This window comes from Lucilia sericata, unplaced genomic scaffold (assembly GCF_015586225.1).
Source record: "Lucilia sericata isolate MDLA Ls3-8-SP2 unplaced genomic scaffold, ASM1558622v1 Contig001582F_arrow, whole genome shotgun sequence".
NCBI classification, from domain to species: domain Eukaryota; kingdom Metazoa; phylum Arthropoda; class Insecta; order Diptera; family Calliphoridae; genus Lucilia; species Lucilia sericata.
In genome coordinates, this window is record NW_023995502.1 from 42,501 (window position 1) to 62,456 (window position 19,956).

The 19,956-nt window shown below is 32.3% G+C and overlaps 7 protein-coding genes across 8 annotated transcripts in view; 4 read left to right on the plus strand and 3 right to left on the minus strand.

Annotated features, from left to right (window-relative positions):
* Window positions 1–1,077, plus strand: part of LOC119612019 (putative fatty acyl-CoA reductase CG5065) — a 6,437-nt gene extending 5,360 nt beyond the window's left edge. For both annotated transcript variants that reach the window (XM_037967729.1, XM_037967730.1), the window contains exons 8-11: window positions 197–442; window positions 514–639; window positions 711–769; window positions 846–1,077. In XM_037967729.1, coding sequence (XP_037823657.1) covers window positions 197–442; window positions 514–639; window positions 711–769; window positions 846–1,003 — 589 coding nt within the window. In that variant the 3' untranslated portion in view covers window positions 1,004–1,077. The remainder of the gene's footprint in view (window positions 1–196; window positions 443–513; window positions 640–710; window positions 770–845) is intronic.
* LOC119612016 (probable elongator complex protein 2) lies at window positions 1,062–2,034 on the minus strand. The gene is made up of 3 exons (XM_037967721.1): window positions 1,984–2,034; window positions 1,342–1,940; window positions 1,062–1,276 (listed from the first exon to the last, which is right to left on the minus strand). Exons 1-3 carry the CDS (start codon window positions 2,032–2,034, stop codon window positions 1,153–1,155), a joined length of 774 nt encoding a protein of 257 aa, XP_037823649.1. The 3' UTR covers window positions 1,062–1,152.
* A 1,188-nt stretch (window positions 2,035–3,222) lies between these two features.
* LOC119612020 lies at window positions 3,223–3,930 on the plus strand. Its single transcript, XM_037967731.1, has 4 exons — window positions 3,223–3,323; window positions 3,395–3,520; window positions 3,592–3,650; window positions 3,727–3,930. The coding sequence occupies exons 1-4, from the start codon at window positions 3,247–3,249 to the stop codon at window positions 3,882–3,884; spliced, it is 420 nt and encodes a 139-aa protein (XP_037823659.1). The 5' UTR covers window positions 3,223–3,246; the 3' UTR covers window positions 3,885–3,930.
* Window positions 3,931–3,947: 17 nt separating this feature from the next.
* LOC119612018 (probable elongator complex protein 2) lies at window positions 3,948–7,492 on the minus strand. Its single transcript, XM_037967728.1, is given in 5 exon segments — window positions 3,948–4,160; window positions 4,230–5,055; window positions 5,876–7,235; window positions 7,291–7,346; window positions 7,349–7,492. Coding segments are annotated over 5 exon segments (2,430 nt in total). The 5' UTR covers window positions 7,413–7,492; the 3' UTR covers window positions 3,948–4,036.
* A 1,116-nt stretch (window positions 7,493–8,608) lies between these two features.
* On the plus strand, window positions 8,609–9,128 carry LOC119612024. The gene is made up of 2 exons (XM_037967735.1): window positions 8,609–8,836; window positions 8,902–9,128. Exons 1-2 carry the CDS (start codon window positions 8,772–8,774, stop codon window positions 8,993–8,995), a joined length of 159 nt encoding a protein of 52 aa, XP_037823663.1. The 5' UTR covers window positions 8,609–8,771; the 3' UTR covers window positions 8,996–9,128.
* A 102-nt stretch (window positions 9,129–9,230) lies between these two features.
* LOC119612023 (mitochondrial intermediate peptidase) lies at window positions 9,231–11,737 on the minus strand. Its single transcript, XM_037967734.1, has 3 exons — window positions 11,365–11,737; window positions 9,648–11,309; window positions 9,231–9,546 (listed from the first exon to the last, which is right to left on the minus strand). The coding sequence occupies exons 1-3, from the start codon at window positions 11,503–11,505 to the stop codon at window positions 9,244–9,246; spliced, it is 2,106 nt and encodes a 701-aa protein (XP_037823662.1). The 5' UTR covers window positions 11,506–11,737; the 3' UTR covers window positions 9,231–9,243.
* Window positions 11,738–12,295: 558 nt separating this feature from the next.
* On the plus strand, window positions 12,296–14,818 carry LOC119612025 (stress-activated map kinase-interacting protein 1). The gene is made up of 2 exons (XM_037967736.1): window positions 12,296–13,181; window positions 13,472–14,818. The coding sequence occupies exons 1-2, from the start codon at window positions 12,444–12,446 to the stop codon at window positions 14,441–14,443; spliced, it is 1,710 nt and encodes a 569-aa protein (XP_037823664.1). The 5' UTR covers window positions 12,296–12,443; the 3' UTR covers window positions 14,444–14,818.
* Window positions 14,819–19,956: the final 5,138 nt, after the last annotated feature.

Below are 19,956 nucleotides of genomic sequence, written 5' to 3' on the forward strand. Positions count from 1 at the left end.
ATAATAGATAGATAGATAGATAGATAGATAGATAGATAGATAGATAGATAGATAGATAGATAGATAGATAGATAGATAGATAGATAGATAGATAGATAGATAGATAGATAGATAGAATTTAGTTAAACCTATTAAAAACAAAAACCCTAATAACTGAATAATTTCTTAACTTCTTTATATGTACCACCATCGAAAGTTCTAAAAAATATGGCCTGGATATACGAAACATAACAGCCGGATCTCAATATAAATACACTTTAAGCCAAAGCACTAAAATTTTCCTTGAGCATACAAGCCAAGAACCTTTTGAGAAAAGTTTATGGGCACCAACTGGTTTTATGACCACAAATTATTTCTTATACATCATGTGTGTATTTTTGGTAAATATACCATTAGCTTTGATTTACGATTTCCTATTGATGTTATCGAAAGAAGAAAGAATGTAAGTGATTTAATTGGAAATAAACTAGTAAAACATATACATATAATATGATGAATTATTTTCTATTTAAGGGTTTTCAAATTGATGCGTAAATTTGTTTACACTTCAAAAGCTGTTGGAAAGTTTTCACGCGTATATTTTGAATTTCAAAATGATGGCATGTGGGAACTGGTTAAACACATACCGGAAAAAGAAATGTAAGTTTTAATTGGGGGCTAGTAGTTAAAAAAGAAATAAAATAATAATTGTGATTATTTATTTGGTATAGAACAAAGTTTGGTAATATTACTAAAGCTTTCGAAAAAGATTATATTGAGACCATGAAACGTAAGTAGAAATTGGAAAAAATAACTATTATAATAATCTTTGAATAAATTATTAACTATTTATTTTCTCTTTTCAGAGCTAAGAGATGGTGTGAAAAAATATATTTTTAAGGAGCCACTTAAAGCAACACCAGCTACTCAAAGACGCTATAAAATCTTAATTATATTAGACAGAATTATAAAAGTGTTAATAATTTCAATGTTTGTAGGTTTGTTATGGAAACTGGTTAATTAAAATTAAGAATAATAAATGAAGAAAGGGATTTTTAAAATAATAATAAAACCAAAAATTAAATAATTGTTTATAAAATTTAATATAAATGTTTATTTTAATACAAAAGAACTGTAAGTATCTATTACAATTAATTAGCAAAACTTAATAAATTATAAATTTAATTGATAAACTCTAACCAAATAATCTTCACCACAGCTGGCCAATTGGAATTGCTTGTTGTCACCGTTTTGGGGTCTAAATTGTAAACGTTTTACGGTCAAATGATGAGATTGTCTGCAAAATAATAATAATAAATATACAAATTGTTTTGAAATTTAGAAAAAAATCTGTTTACTTACGATTTATTAAGTGACAATAATAATGTAAATTTATCCTTAAATTGATAGACATGTATTAAACCACTTTCACAACCCAAAGCTAAAATATATGCACCATTCTCGTGAAGTGAATGAGCAAATGTTATTGCGGTAATGGATTCATTTTTAAGTTCTAAAACATCCAAAGACTTCCAACCATTTAGAGTGTTTTTATTATTATCTTTTGTTTCTGTCTCTTCAGTTTTATACCATATTACAACTTTACCCTCTCTGGAGGAAGTGGCAAAATATTTACTATCATGTGACCAATCACAGGACCATATAATGCGTGTGTGTACACCATTTGTTTTATCTGTACAGGCTGTTAAAGCAAATGAAGCCACTTTATTTGTATCATTCTCCAATGGCTGACGTTTAAAGAGAGACCATCTGCGATCACGTGAAACGGAGAGCAAATATTCGCCATTTGGTGAAAAACGCATTTGTGTTACCGTTAATTGATGACCGGATAATTTTTGTATCTGTTTCCATGTGGCAGTATTCCAGAGAATTATTTGAGCATGTTCGGCATTGCTAGACTTGCAAGATGATGCCAATAATGAGGCATCCGGTGAGGAGGGCTAAAGCATAAATTTCATAACCATGACATATAAGTTTCTGTACCTCTGGCCATAGAGTATTTTGCATTAGGGTTTCTTCTTTGTGGTGGCGCATTTAGTGTAATGGTATGAAATAGATAGATAGATAGATAGATAGATAGATAGATAGATAGATAGATAGATAGATAGATAGATAGATAGATAGATAGATAGATAGATAGTTAGATAGATAGATAGATAGATAGAAGATAGATAGATAGATAGATAGATAGATAGATAGATAGATAGATAGATAGATAGATAGAGATAGATAGATAGATAGATAGAATAGATAGATAGAATGATAGATAGATAGATAGATAGATAGATAGATAGATAGATAGATAGATAGATAGATAGATAGATAGATAGATAGATAGATAGGATAGATAGATAGATAGCTAGATAGATAGATAGATAGATAGATAGATAGATAGATAGATAGATAGATAGATAGATAGATAGATAGATAGATAGATAGATAGATAGATAGATAGATAGATAGATAGATAGATAGATAGATAGATAGATAGATAGCTAGATAGATAGATAGATAGATAGATAGATAGATAGATAGATAGATAGATAGATAGATAGATAGATAGATAGATAGATAGATAGAAGATAGATAGATAGATAGATAGATAGATAGATAGATAGATAGATAGATAGATAGATAGATAGATAGATAGATAGATAGATAGATAGATAGATAGATAGATAGATAGATAGATAGATAGATAGATAGATAGATAGATAGATAGATAGATAGATAGATAGATAGATAGATAGATAGATAGATAGATAGATAGATAGATAGATAGATAGATAGATAGATAGATAGATAGCTAGATAGATAGATAGATAGATAGATAGATAGATAGATAGTAGATAGATAGATAGATAGATAGATAGATAGATAGATAGATAGATAGATAGATAGATAGATAGATAGATAGATAGATAGATAGATAGATAGATAGATAGATAGATAGATAGATAGATAGATAGATAGATAGATAGATAGATAGATAGATAGATAGAATTTAGTTAAACCAATTAAAAACAAAAACCCTAACTGAATAATTTCTTAACTTCTTTATATGTACCACCATCGAAAGTTCTAAAAAATATGGCCTGGATATACGAAACATAACAGCCGGATCTCAATAAAATACACTTTAAGCCAAAGCACTAAAATTTTCCTTGAGCATACAAGCCAAGAACCTTTTGAGAAAAGTTTATGGGCACCAACTGGTTTATGACCACAAATTATTTCTTATACATCATGTGTGTATTTTTGGTAAATATACCATTAGCTTTGATTTACGATTTCCTATTGATGTTATCGAAAGAAGAAAGAATGTAAGTGATTTAATTGGAAATAAACTAGTAAAACATATACATATAATATGATGAATTATTTTCTATTTAAGGGTTTTCAAATTGATGCGTAAATTTGTTTACACTTCAAAAGCTGTTGGAAAGTTTTCACGCGTATATTTTGAATTTCAAAATGATGGCATGTGGGAACTGGTTAAACACATACCGGAAAAAGAAATGTAAGTTTTAATTGGGGGCTAGTAGTTAAAAAAGAAATAAAATAATAATTGTGATTATTTATTTGGTATAGAACAAAGTTTGGTAATATTACTAAAGCTTTCGAAAAAGATTATATTGAGACCATGAAACGTAAGTAGAAATTGGAAAAAATAACTATTATAATAATCTTTGAATAAATTATTAACTATTTATTTTCTTTTCTCAGAACTAAGAGATGGTGTGAAAAAATATATTTTTAAGGAGCCACTTAAAGCAACACCAGCTACTCAAAGACGCTATAAAATCTTAATTATATTAGACAGAATTATAAAAGTGTTAATAATTTCAATGTTTGTAGGTTTGTTATGGAAACTGGTTAATTAAAATTAAGAATAATAAATGAAGAAAGGGATTTTTAAAATAATAATAATAAAACCAAAAATTAAATAATTGTTTATAAAATTTAATATAAATGTTTATTTTAATACAAAAGAACTGTAAGTATCTATTACAATTAATTAGCAAAACTTAATAAATTATAAATTTAATTGATAAACTCTAACCAAATAATCTTCACCACAGCTGGCCAATTGGAATTGCTTGTTGTCACCGGTTTGGGGTCTAAATTGTAAACGTTTAACGGTCAAATGATGAGATTGTCTGCAAAATAATAAAAATGATCGATCATACAAATTGTTTTGAAATTTAGAAAAAAATCAGTTTACTTACGATTTATTAAGTGACAATAATAATGTAAATTTATCCTTAAATTGATAGACATGTATTAAACCACTTTCACAACCCAAAGCTAAAATATATGCACCATTCTCATGAAGTGAATGAGCAAATGTTATTGCGGTAATGGATTCATTTTTAAGTTCTAAAACATCCAAAGACTTCCAACCATTTAGAGTGTTTTTATTATCATCTTTTGTTTCTGTCTCTTCTGTTTTATACCATATTACAACTTTACCCTCCCTGGAGGAAGTGGCAAAATATTTACTATCATGTGACCAATCACAGGACCATATAATGCGTGTGTGTACACCATTTGTTTTATCTGTACAGGCTGTCAAAGCAAATGAAGCCACTTTATTTGTATCATTCTCCAATGGCTGACGTTTAAAGAGAGACCATCTACGATCACGTGAAACGGAGAGCAAATATTCGCCATTTGGTGAAAAACGCATTTGTGTTACCGTTAATTGATGACCGGATAATTTTTGTATCTGTTTCCATGTGGCAGTATTCCAGAGAATTATTTGAGCATGTTCGGCATTGCTAGACTTGCAAGATGATGCCAATAATGAGGCATCCGGTGAGGAGGCTAAAGCATAAATTTCATAACCATGACCATAAAGTTTCTGTACCTCTGGCCATAGAGTATTTTGCATTAGGGTTTCTTCTTGTGGTGGCGCATTTAGGGTAATGGGTATGAAATAGTTTTCTGGATATTCATCTTTAACATGACGTTCTTCAGTGGCTGGATTTTCCACTGTATAAACGGCTTTATTGGATAAGCCTAGTGAAGGCACTGAAGCTCCTTTGGGCAAAGCTTGATATTAAAATGAAATTTTCTAATTATTTACGAGAGATAAGGAGGGTGGGATGAGAGCTGATAGTGAGAATGTTTAATGTTTGTGTTTCTGATTGAGGTTTTCATACGGAAAACAGAGTTTCTTTTCACTTTTACTTATTTTTGTTTATTCACACAAAAATGTACTATTCTTAAAACTTTTAAATAACTTGCATTGTTAGTTTGTTCAACAGGAGAATTTACCCTTCAACATTTTCGGATACATCTCAATCATACATATAATACTTTTCCTAAACATAATGCATATCATATAAAAGGTCTTTCGAATATCTTAATTTTCTTTTCAAACGTATAACGCTAAAATACCTATAGACCTATAACTTTTAAATACCTTTAGATCTGCAAAATATTCGAAATTCTGCAATCAGGATTTTTTTCGGAATTTTCTTTATATCTGTGAAATGGTTTCGCTGATTTTCAATAGAAAAATTCTCAAAAGCATGTCTGATAAATTATATAAAAAATTAAACAAACATACCGACAGATAGAAGGACATTGCTAAATCGACTTCACTACCTACAAGTTTTCAATAACGATATTAGAAATGTTGCAAACGGAATGACAAACTTATATATAAGCTACTCAAGAATGTAAATATCAACCAGGACTCAAATCAGAAGTAAATAGTTATATTCCTATGACAATACTAAAGACATTCCTTATTAAACCTCTTCTGTGATATCTTTCAATGATTATTTTGCGAGGAAATAAATGAAAATGATTTGATAAAATGCATAATAAATTAAAAGAAAATATAAAATAAAAAATTTCCACTTACATTCCAATAGTTGATCACCTTCTATATCTTCCTCCACTTTGGTAATACGTCTAAAATTCTCGATGAAATTAGCCGAAGCCTGGAAAGTTCTAACAATTTTCTCCTCAGCACCGCTGGCAAATTTATAGCGTGACAGTAAAGCTAAAGCTTGCATATCATAACCATGCACTTGAGGACGAGCCAATTCATGCCAAGTTTCTGCATCATGACGCCAAGGTGAGTGGATGCGTGTTGTCTGATCGGCCGAAACACTCATAACATATTCACCTTGTGGCTCCCAAGCCAAATCGCGAACCTCACCAAAATGACCGCCGACATTAACTTGTGGCAACCAGAGGGCTTCATTATCCTCGGATTGTTTCCAGATGTGGAAACCACCCTGATAACTGTGACCCAGTACGGATTTACCATCGCAAGAGAATTTGCCACCAAAGAAACCCAATGAATTGCCACCAACTTCACCCAAGCGTACCTTTTCCATCCATATGCCACTTTCTTCAGAAGGCTGCCATATGATCAGGGTCTTATCAATCGAAGCAGAAAGCAAACTTAATGACTGCTCATTAGATTTATACCAATTAACACCATACACCCAATTATCGTGACCATATAAAACAGACTCCAAACTAATGGCATACCAGGAATCATCCGATAGCTGGAGAATTTTCTCTTCCACCCTTATTTCACCGGTGGCTTCATCTAATAAATTGAATATATCAACCTTATTGTTAAGCACCTGTTCGGCAGTTCTGGGTGCAATACGCCACAAACGTATAAAATTATCTTGTGAGGAGCTGGCCAATAACAAATCATCTCCCTCTTGAACAAAATCTAAGCCACGTACCCAATCTTCATGACCCAATAGCTTATGTACAGGTTGAAAATTAAATTCATCATTTGCTGGTTGGGCAACATCTTCAGCCCATAGCGCAACACTTTCATCATCAGCAGTAAATGCTAGTAAAATTTGTTCGGACTTGGGTAATAGGCTGAGCCTTAAGGTGAAACAGAAGCCAGTGTTTAAATGTAAAGTTTGTTTGCAAATGGGTTCCGCACCATTTGGTCCAAAAGACCACAATTTTATGGTCGAATCAGCAGCAGCAGTGGCCAGTAACCATTCACCATTCGAACGCTGTAAACCATCCACAGCATTAACACCACTTTCATGGCCCTTAAGCTCAAAACTCTTGACATCATCATCAAGATTTTCTATATTCCATAATATGGCCAATTTGTCATCCGATCCAGACAGACAATAAATTTCTTTATCCTGTTGCTGTGACTTTAACCATCTAACGGTATTGACTCTTTTGGTGTGTCTAACAAAGGTGTGGGTTATTTTTGCGGAATATTGTTTAAACTGAAAATGGAATTTAATTTTAATATAAGGCCGGCATTTGTTAGAAATTTCTTACCTGTGGATCATAAATGGCTACAGCATTACAGGCTCCAAATACTATTAAACCATTGTGCCCCAGTCAGCACTTTCTGTGGTACGATTGCAGCCGATAGAAGTGTAAATATTTTCGACACTCATTTTATTGTTTTCTGTCGAAATAGTTAATTTTCGATACAAACCGCACGTGTTGTTGTTAACAAAACAAAACTGGACATGCAAATGATTTGCACGGAACAAGGCCAATTCACATAAGGTGGTGTTATTCAATCAGCTGATTATTTTTTTCTTCACTTGACTCAGGGAGAATTCACATAAGGTGGTGTTTTTCATTCAGCTGAGAAACTCCGTACCGCGAGAGAAATGAATGATATTCTTTCTCTCTCACGCAAAATTTAAAGTTTCCCAAAAAAGTTTCCTAGTGTGTACCGGCAGTTATTGTTTAGATTTTTATATTTAAAAATTTCACTTAAAACAGAGTTTTAAACTACTAACGAAGATTTTCGTTAGTATATGTAAAAAACTGAAATAACAAGCGTTTTATAAACAAATATTTATCTTATATAAATAATGAATAATTGGTACACATGTACCGACTTAATATAATAATAATATTTTTTCTATTAAATGTTAACAAATTTAACAATATTGTTCCGGAACATTTTATATAAAAAAATCCACATGAGCTATTAACCCGACCTGCGGCAGCTGTCTTATAAGTTATGGTCAAATTTTCAGATCTAAAAAATTTTAATAAATTGTTTTATATTTACACTGTGTATATAAAGTGATTAACTAACAAAATTCTATTCCGGAACGCTTTTTATAACAAAACCCATATGAGGTATTTACCCGTCCGGCGGCAGCTGACTACAGCGTGTAAATCTTAAAAATTACTCCGCCGGAGTAGATTTTTCCACATACAACAAAGATTCTTTATTTCGGTATATAATTTTTCCATAATATTCCATATTCTTCACAAATTTTAATATTTTTATGTGTATTTTTTTATAAAATATAAAAATTTCACATAATATTATCATTAAATGAATTCGTTGTTAACGAACTGCCACCACCTTATCTGAATTCGCCGTGTATATGTAGTTTGACTGATTATTCGACAACCCTTTTATTCAATTTGTATTCAGCAGGAATGGAAAGTTGAATTTAACTTTATTACAAAATAACATTTTTAAAGTACTTCATTTATTTAAAAGTACAAAAAATGTACAATTTACTTAAAAAAAATGTTCTACAACCACTTTTTTTTAATAAAACATCAAATAAGTCTCAGAAATAGAAAATATTCAATATGAAAAAATTGCCAACGTATTGTATTTTCCATCCCTGCTATAAACTGTCATACTGTTTCATTCAACTTCATTCCATTAAATCTTAACTAAATCATATGTGTTCATAGAATATTTGGAAAAAAATTCTCTTCTTCTAACTACTCCCTCTGCAAAACAGAAGTAAATTTTTGGAAAATATTACATAAAAATGGTGCAAAAAAGTAATCCAGCTGTAAATTTCTTCAGAAGCATTTACCACAACGAATTTCAATGGCAAGTTTTTCCTCATGAGATATTTTTATTTGACAAAAACTAACCTCATTTTTATATGTTTTCAGGTCTGTGGTAAAAAGTTTTGGTTTATTCTTTTTGGGAGTACGGATTGCCAAAGAATTTGTAGGTGTTGAAATTATGCCAGCCATTCACCATTGAGGCACTCGTTCTTGTTGGTCATTGTCCCTTTAGTTTAAGTATGAAACATTGATAAAATTGATTTTGTTTTATAAAATACCAACATTTTTATTAAAAATGTTAACAATTTAACTAAAAAAAAAGAAAATACAATGTTTGCATTTTGTAATGTGGTCAGTGGGGTCTACAAAGTTTATGGTTTCCCTATGAAGTTGCATAGAAAGTTTCCAGATTAATAACTTATAAATGATTTGTGTTTACTTTTTAGATTATTTATCTACTTTTATCATATCTTTTATTTTATCGTTGTTGACATCAATCTCGTGTATTAAGCTGAGTGCCAAATTCTGAGGAGTGAGATCTCGTTTAAGGAAATTTGCTACCAGTTGACGGGAAGGTACCCCACCGCCATGAGCTAGAACTTCTTGACGATATTTTTCGCCGGCATCACGATTAAAGGGATTCTTTTCGAAATAGTTTTGCCATATCCAGGAAGCTATCGTTTTCGATATTAAGTAGGAGTAGTACTTTGCACCATAACCAACCAAGTGAGAAAATCTTAATTGCCAAGCCTAGAATGAAACCATGAGGTTAGAAAAATTGTCAGATAGATATAACGGTAGAAAGATAGATTGATAGACTCGGCTCATTATCAACAAATGCTATCACTTACCGTATGCTCTACATATGGCAAACTGTAGTAATCTTTCTGCACACTTTGCAAGGTATCCGTAGTATTTGCACCCTGTTTCGCCGGATCACCATGATATATTTGGTCTAAGGCCGAATAGAAAACTTGTAATTGTGTTTCGCTAGCAGAAAATAAATTCTTCGAAGCACACAGTCTCTGCAACATATCCTCATCCATTGGTTTGTGTGTCTGGAAATGTTTGGCAAATGTACGCAAAACTCGTGGATCGCTAGCAAAGTATTCCATTAATACCGAGGGTACTTCAGCAAAATCTGTAGAACATCGTGTGCCCGTAACATGTTGGTATTCGGTACGAGCCAACATGGAATGCATAGCATGACCCATTTCATGGAATAAATTATCGACACGAGAAGGCGAGAGTAATGTGGGACCCGTCCAGCGAGGCTGTGACAGATTAAGCATAACCACTACTATAGGCAGTTGGTAGGAACCATCGGGCATACGTTTACCACCTTGAATGGTGAAGTGGCAATCTTGGTTGGGTTTGCCATTACGCTCGAAGAAATCACAATATATATAACCCAATAAACCCTCTTTTTCATGCACCACAGACAGTTTGTAGATGTCATTATGCCAAGACTCTCCAGGTTCCATTTCAGTATTCTGCAGAGATATACCATATAGAGATTGCATAAGATTATCCAAACCTTCCATACAACCGCCCAAACTGAAGTAGGGCAAGAACTCATTAGCACTGGCATTTAGAGCATTACGTTTCATTAGCGAAGTAAAGTAGGGAGTATCCCAAGCCGATAAAGTAGCCTGAGGATTACCACTCTCTTTGCGTTTCATTTGTTCCATAAGACGAAAATCAGCATCAGCTCTAGGGCGTAATTGGGAGGTCAACTCGTCGATAAACTGTTGCACCATTTCAGGATTTTCCACAGTACTGGCATTAAGAGCACGATGAGCGTAAGTATCAAAGCCACAGGTTTTGGCTAAAGCATGACGACATTTTAACATATCACTGAGAAGTTCCTCTTGCCGTTCGGAGGGATATAAGAATAACCTATAGGCGGCTTCACGAGCCTGAGGATTGGCCGAATTTGTATAGAGACCAGATACTAAAACATGATCACCTTCGCTGGGAAAATAAGTTTTAATTGAGTCTGGCACTTGACCTCTGGGGAAGGCAGTAGGTTGCACAGCGCCATGCATAAATTTCTGGCCCAATTGCAGGATGTAATCATTCAAACGCACCACTTTATCGCGTTCATTTTCCTGCAAATGTATGCCTGATTGTTCGAAATCGAATAAAAACAATTTGGCCACATGTTTATCCACCTCAGTGGTTTCTAAATGATCACCATTTTCTACCACTTTACGCAAAGCCATATAGAGTTCTTTGTGTGTATTTAAATGTTCCACTATGCCACTTATACTAATGCAGGCATCTTCGGCTGCTTGAGCATATTTACTTTGCGGATGAGCTATACGTATAAATTCCGATAAATCTGCCACCTTACACAAGGAATCCGACAGTTCATCAAATATTTGCACCATCTTTCGTTTTCGCTGTCCCGATATTGCCTCCTGTATCAGTTCGTCCGTTTTATTGGCCACATTATCTTTGAGCAAAAAGAAACCTTCATGGTTACGTAGCTCTGGCATGCAGAATAGACCCTAAATTTAGTAGAAAATTATAGTTTAATGTTCAATGCAAATTGCATGTTCTTACCGCTTCATTGCGCGTAAAATTGATTTTTTTGTATGGCGGTGAATTAAAGGCGGTGGCCAATGGAGTCCATGTGGTTACGGTTTTTCTTAAATGCCAGTTTTTTAGCCCTAAACGGGCTAATGGTTTACCTAATAAAATCATTTCTTGTGGAGAAAATTCACCGAATTTATTTTATCACAGAAAATCAAAACAAAATTCAATGGCATGACAGATGTCAGTGTCAGCTGTGAGCTCTGCATTATCTTATTACAATGTGATACTGCAGGGTTTGTAAAACGACATTAAAATCGAATTCATAATGAAGATAATTAAGTTGTTAATAAAAATTTTCACAAAAATTTAATTTTTTCAGTACGACTTGAATTTTTTTTATAAAATATTTAATTTTTTCCAAACGGATTGATTTTTACATTAAAATAAACAAACTTTTTAACTCAAATTATTTTTTTTCCATAGAATTCCATAGACATATTATACAAAACCAAATACATACATATTTTAATAATTTAAAATCTTTCCAAAATGAATCAAAATTTAAAATTTTCATCAAAATTTATATTTTATCAAAATTGAAATTTTTATCAATATTTCCTTTTTTATCAAAATTAAAAATTTTCATTACAAATTTATTCGATTTATGAAAACATAAAATTTTTACAAAAATTAAAATAAGAAATTTTTATCCAAAATTAAAAAAATATATTTAAAAAAAATAATTTTTAGCATTTCATTTATTAAAACTTAAATTTTTTATAAAAATTATAGTTAGAAGTTCTTTTTTACCTTGAAAACTAATTTTCTGCACAATTCTAAAAAGTTCCTTTTAATTTATAATTTAACGGTATATATTTTCAAACATCTTTCAGTTGTTTGCCGCTGGGCTCTCATTGACTGCCTTATCATAACATACAGCTTCCATATATAACAATCAAACAGCTGTTTGTTACATGTCAAAAGTGTCAAATAAAAAAAGAATTTACAAGAGTTTTCGATTTTTTGATGAAAAATTAATATAATTTCAAACAAATATAGTAAAAGCCAATAAAATTAAATAAAAACTGTAAAGTTGCTTTCGGAATATGGCAACTTATTCCAATCCTCATTGGTTATTATGCCATATACGTAATTCCTTCATTTCCACCGATGATACGGGTATGTGTGAGACCGTAATGGTCAGTGATGATCTACCCAAACATTATTTAAGGAAATACCAAGGCAATAGCTTAACACGTAATGTACTGCAGCAGCAACAGCAGAGACGTTCACTGGGATCTACGCCACAGCAACAACAACAGCAAACTACACAACATCGTAACTATGATCCCACTTTGCAAGAAGTCGATTTTGTCTGCTATCCTGGTTTGGATCAAAGCGATGACGAAGATGTTGACTTAACAGCTCAATCATTTGACATACAAATGTATCCCGAGGTGGGTGCGCATCGCTTTCGTTCAAATACTGCACAAAAATTAGAAAAAATGGATATAGCCAGACGTAAAGCGGCCAAAACGAAGTGTGTCAACTACGATGATGAAATTGTTCATCCGGAACGTAATGATTTTTTCGTACGCAAATTTATCGGTTCACAAGAGAAGTTGATGCATCAGAAGGAGGAGGTGAAAAGTAAACTAACGTTACAATTGGCCAATAGTCCGAAACAAGTACAAAATAAATTTCAAGAATATGCAAAATTCGATGGTACATCACAGACGGGCGTACAGACGAAACGTATTAATGTGTTCTTAAGTATGTTGCCGGAGAAGGAGAGAAATTATCCCATAAAAATATGTGTTCTTTCGCATGCCAAGATATCGGATGTAAGTAAATAAAAAAATATTAGTTTTTTTTTTTTAAGAAATGCATTAGTCACACAGGTTTTTGACATAATTAGGTGCCATTTCACAATGCCCGTTTATCGATATATCATTTTCTTAGTCACTTAAAGCTTGTCCGCTTTGTAGCAAAATATTTTGCAACTTATCAATGAAATAGATGAACTTTAGAAAAAAGTGTTTTGACTGAAAATATTCCATGATTTCTCCTAGATTTATATGAGTAGCAATCATGATACAATTTACTTTAATTGTCTTATTCCTCTTTTTTCCAGGTTATTGGCTTAGTCTGCTACAAAGCTACTGTAGAATTTCCAGATCTTCCTCTTAAATCCATACGGCATTATGGCTTATACATGACTGAAGATAATGATGATCTAGAAGACTTTCCGCCACTAGATCATCGAGAACCGTGTTCAAAATTTGGCTTTTCTCACTTAACATTGGCCGAAAGAAGACCCATGGGCATAGAGCGAGATTACGGTCAGCCTACAAAATCTATGACATCAGAGGAAGAGAAAGCCAGACTAGCGGCTATGGCACTACATTCCCTTAATTGTACCGGTGTAGGATCAGAGGGTTTCCATAGTCCCGAGGATAAGGATGATGTAGATGGCAGTAATAATAACTTTGGTGCTGAAGGACGGGTCGATGATTTGGAACAACGTATTTTAAGTCAAGATGATATGTTAGAGGCTCCCGTATATCGTAGTTATAATTTGAATATTATCGATAAGAAATTCTTTAAAACTGAAGTTTCGCTGGGCATTTCGGGTGAACGTATCGAAATAGATCAACAGAAAAATGCCAAATTTTGGACAAAACAGCGTGCCGTTATCTATCCCATAGATGCCGTGGCTCATTGTGAAATAGTCGAGAAGCGCACGGTTAAAGCGGTGCTACGCATATGGCTCAAAACTGCTTCGGCTATTAGTTCTAGCGCCTACAGTGACAATAAAACTTCTCTCTCAATACCCGCCCATTCACCCACTAGTCCCGGTCATTATCCTCACTTTTCATCACCATTTAATTTTCTAAATAGTTCTACCAGTGCTTCGTCATCATCACAACAAATGCGTTTCAAGCATTATGACTTTGAAACCACGATTCCGATGGCCGAACAAATCTATAAAAAACTGAATTGTATCCTTGATATGTGTTCATCAGATGTACGTAGAGAATTCTTGCAAGTTAAACAACGTAAATTGGAAAAGATTCAAGCGAAAAAACATCTAAAATTATTGTAGTATCTAGATTTTTATATTAAATCCTATAGATTTTTAATATATTCCTGCACCGCTGCCCAATGTTAATACATTATGTCATAAATTTTGTTGCCAAAACCATTCAAAACGGCAACAGACCACAAGTATCCATAATACAATTAAATTTAATTGTATACCTTTAAGTTTGGTTCTACTTTTAATAATAATTTTTATATTTATAATATCGATATTCTATATAGAGTTTAAGTATTATCATAAATTTTCTATTTTTTAAGATTTACATTACATTTAAATTATTTTTTTTAAGATAAGTTTTTCTTTTTTCTTCATTTCATTATACATAAGACATTTTTTTCTTACTCAACTACATGTTTAATAAACAACACAAACAATTGATTTATTTAATTAAAGAAATCGACTTTTTATTGGTTGGAGCAGAATCTTGGAAAAAGCTTAAATAATAGCAGTATAATTTCAATTTAGTTTCACTATAGATTAGACTATAGACTAGACTATAGACTAGACTATAGACTAGACTATAGACTAGACTATAGACTAGACTATAGACTAGACTATAGACTAGACTATAGACTAGACTATAGACTAGACTATAGACTAGACTATAGACTAGACTATAGACTAGACTATAGACTAGACTATAGACTAGACTATAGACTAGACTATAGACTAGACTATAGACTAGACTATAGACTAGACTATAGACTAGACTACTATAAACTAGACTACTATAGACTAGACTACTATAGACTAGACTACTATAGACTAGACTACTATAGACAAGACTACTATAGACTAGACTACTAGACTATAGACTAGACTATAGACTAGACTATAGACTAAACTATATACTAGACTATATACTAGACTATAGACTAGACTATAGACTAGACTATAGACTAGACTATAGACTAGACTATAGACTAGACTATAGACTAGACTAGACTAACTATAGACTAGACTATAGACTAGACTATAGACTAGACTATAGACTAGACTATAGACTAGACTATAGACTAGACTATAGACTAGACTATAGACTACTATAGACTAGACTATAGACTAGACTATAGACTAGACTATAGACTAGACTATAGACTAGACTATAGACTAGACTATAGACTAGACTATAGACTAGACTATAGACTAGACTATAGACTAGACTATAGACTAGACTATAGACTAGACTATAGACTAGACTATAGACTAGACTATAGACTAGACTATAGACTAGACTATAGACTAGACTATAGACTAGACTATAGACTAGACTATAGACTAGACTTTAGACTAGACTATAGACTAGACTATAGACTAGACTATAGACTAGACTATAGACTAGACTATAGACTAGACTATAGACTAGACTATAGACTAGACAATAGACTAGACTATAGACTAGACAATAGACTAGACTATAGACTAGACTATAGACTAGACTATAGACTAGACTATAGACTAGACTATAGACTAGACTATAGACTAGACTATAGACTAGACTATAGACTAGACTATAGACTAGACTATAGACTAGACTATAGACTAGACTATAGACTAGACTATAGACTAGACTATAGACTAGACTATAGACTAGACTATAGACTAGACTATAGACTAGACTATAGACTAGACTATAGACTAGACTATAGACTAGACTATAGACTAGACTATAGACTAGACTATAGACTAGACTATAGACTAGACTATAGACTAGACTATAGACTAGACTATAGACTAGACTATAGACTAGACTATAGACTAGACTATAGACTAGACTATAGACTAGACTATAGACTAGACTATAGACTAGACTATAGACTAGACTATAGACTAGACTATAGACTAGACTATAGACTAGACTATAGACTAGACTATAGACTAGACTATAGACTAGACTATAGACTAGACTATAGACTAGACTATAGACTAGACTATAGACTAGACTATAGACTAGACTATAGACTAGACTATAGACTAGACTATAGACTAGACTACTATAGACTAGACTATAGACTAGACTATAGACTAGACTATAGACTAGACTATAGACTAGACTATAGACTATACTATAGACTAGACTATAGACTAGACTATAGACTAGACTATAGACTAGACTATAGACTAGACTATAGACTAGACTATAGACTAGACTATAGACTAGACTATAGACTGACTATAGACTAGACTATAGACTAGACTATAGACTAGACTAGACTAGACTATAGACTAGACTATAGACTAGACTATAGACTAGACTATAGACTAGACTAGACTATAGACTAGACTATAGACTAGACTATAGACTAGACTATAGACTAGACTATAGACTAGACTATAGACTAGACTATAGACTAGACTATAGACTAGACTATAGACTAGACTATAGACTAGACTATAGACTAGACTATAGACTAGACTATAGACTAGACTATAGACTAGACTATAGACTAGACTATAGACTAGACTAGACTAGACTATAGACTAGACTAGACTAGACTATAGACTATAGACTAGACTATAGACTAGACTATAGACTAGACTATAGACTAGACTATAGACTAGACTATAGACTAGACTATAGACTAGACTATAGACTAGACTATAGACTAGACTATAGACTAGACTATAGACTAGACTATAGACTAGACTATAGACTAGACTATAGACTAGACTATAGACTAGACTATAGACTAGACTATAGACTAGACTATAGACTAGACTATAGACTAGACTATAGACTAGACTATAGACTAGACTATAGACTAGACTATAGACTAGACTATAGACTAGACTATAGACTAGACTATAGACTATACTATAGACTAGACTATAGACTAAACTATAGACTAGACTATAGACTAAACTATAGACAAGACTATAGACTAGACTATAGACTAAACTATAGACTAGACTATAGACTAAACTATAGACAAGACTATAGACTAGACTATAGACTATACTATAGACTAGACTATAGACTATACTATAGACTAGACTATAGACTATACTATAGACTATACTATAGACTATACTATAGACTAGACTATAGACTATACTATAGACTAGACTATAGACTATACTATAGACTAGACTATAGACTATACTATAGACTATACTATAGACTAGACTATAGACTATACTATAGACTAGACTATAGACTAAACTATAGACTAGACTATGGACTAAACTATAGACAAGACTATAGACTAGACTATAGACTATACTATAGACTAGACTATAGAATATACTATAGACTAGACTATAGACTATACTATAGACTAGACTATAGACTACAATTTCTTTTATATTGAAAACAAATATCGATTAGTTTTCTATTTGTAGATATTTTTTTAACAATTTGCTTTAATTGATTCCCCATTTGATGAGTATTTTTACTCTGCCTCTGTACTAATTTGATAACAAAACATATTTATTAAAAAATAAATTTTTTAATCACCCTTGATTTGTTTATATGCAAGTTGCTGTTTTTTTTTGTTGTTGACATTCAAGATCAATTGCAAACATTTATTTCCTGTCTACGGAACCGCTATGTTTGCACAAATACTCTCTCTCACACACACACGCACAAAAGTCAACAAAAATTCTAATAAATGAATAATTACTGGAACAAATATAAACATTAAATTAATTGTAAAATAAAAACAAGTAAGAAATTATAGTCGGGCGAGGCCGACCATATAATACCCTACACCTGTTACAAAAATGAAATGTGATTTTGTTTTCATAATAAAGCACTTAAGTTGAATTGCACCTTGCCTTGAATTATACTTAAGCCATTTATTGTTGAATAAAATTGTGGACATTTAAGTCAAATTTTGAAGGGGGATTTGTATAGGGGCTATGGTCAAATGAGACCCTATGATTATAAAATTCATGAGAGTTATCAAGGCTAGTACAGAACTTGGTTTTGCAGCTTTTTGTCGAGATGCGAGTATATTAAACATAATTATAAATTTAAAATCCCTATTTGTCGGGTTCAGTTGTATGGGGTCTAGGTGAAATAATGGACCGATGTTAACCATTTTCAGTAGGCTTTGTCTCCGGTACCATAGAAGATCATCTGCCAAATTTCATTGAATTATCTTCAAAATTGCGACCTGTAGTTTGATTAAAAGGTTTACAAGCCCTATTCGGGGGTTCAGTTGTATGGGGGCTAAGTGAGAAAATGGACCGATATTAACCATTTTCAGTAGGCTTCGTCTCCGGTACCATAGAAGATCATCTGCCAAATTTCATTGAATTATCTTCAAAATTGCGACCTGTAGTTTGATTACAAGGTTTACAAGCCCTATTCGGGGGTTCAGTTGTATGGGGGCTAGGTGAAATAATGGACCGATAGTAACTATTTTCAATAGGCTTCGTCCCTGGAACAATAGAAGATCATGTGCCGAATTTCATTGAATTATCTTCAAAATTGCGCCCTGTAGTTTGATTACAAGGTTTACATGGACGGACAGACGGACGGACGGACAGACGGACGGACATAGCTAAATCGACTCAGAAAATGATTCTAAGCCGATTGGTATACTTTAAGGTGGGTATAGGACCAATATTATTGTGCGTTACAAACATCAGCACAAATCCAATATACCCTCCCCACTAAAGTGGTGTAGGGTATAAAAAAAATACCCGAATGGAAATTTATGATCGGAAATATATCGTAAATTGAGTTTGAATGATAACATTTAATAAGACTTTAAAATTCCTTAAATAAAAACAACAATCAAAGATGTCAGACTCTATAACGACGTAAATAATTAATACGTCCGACTTTGTCCAATTTGGTCTTTATAAATTTCCCAGTTTCTATCACTCTCACGCTCTAGTGGGTCAACAAAAGCACAACAATATTGCAAATATTATTATTGTAATTTTTCAATGATAAAATAGGAATACGGAACTATAACAGTCAATATCATTTCAGCTTGCATTTGTGTTGTTGTTGTCTTTGTTGTTGTTATTGTATTTATTTTTAGCATGTGCATTAAGTGTAAGTATGTTTGTGTGTGTTTGAGTACTCTTACTCTTCAATGCAATCAACTACTTTCATATAAAACCAAAATGGCCAATAAAAGGCCCGAGATCATCAAACAATATTCTGTTCGAAAATGTCTATAAATTTCGAAAATTTCTACACATTTTTTATTTATCACAGCACAGCAAAACATATTCAATAAAATTTTTTAACTTTTCTATTTTTTTAGAAAATTTATATAAAATATTTTATAAACTCTCTTTTATAGTAAACATTTTAAACAAATCTAGTTTGGACACCACAGCACTAAAAAGAGAGCGTGTATTGTATAACGAGAAATAGTGAAATGACTGCAAAAAAAGACAATATGATCATGATCATTTTGGCAAGCATTTCTATAGAAATTGTCATTATTTGTTTTTTTATACTCACAAAAGTATAATTGAAAATCTAATACATATACATATGTATAGCTAAATATGTTTAAATATATGTGGCAAATTTCTAAGGCCAAGGTAAA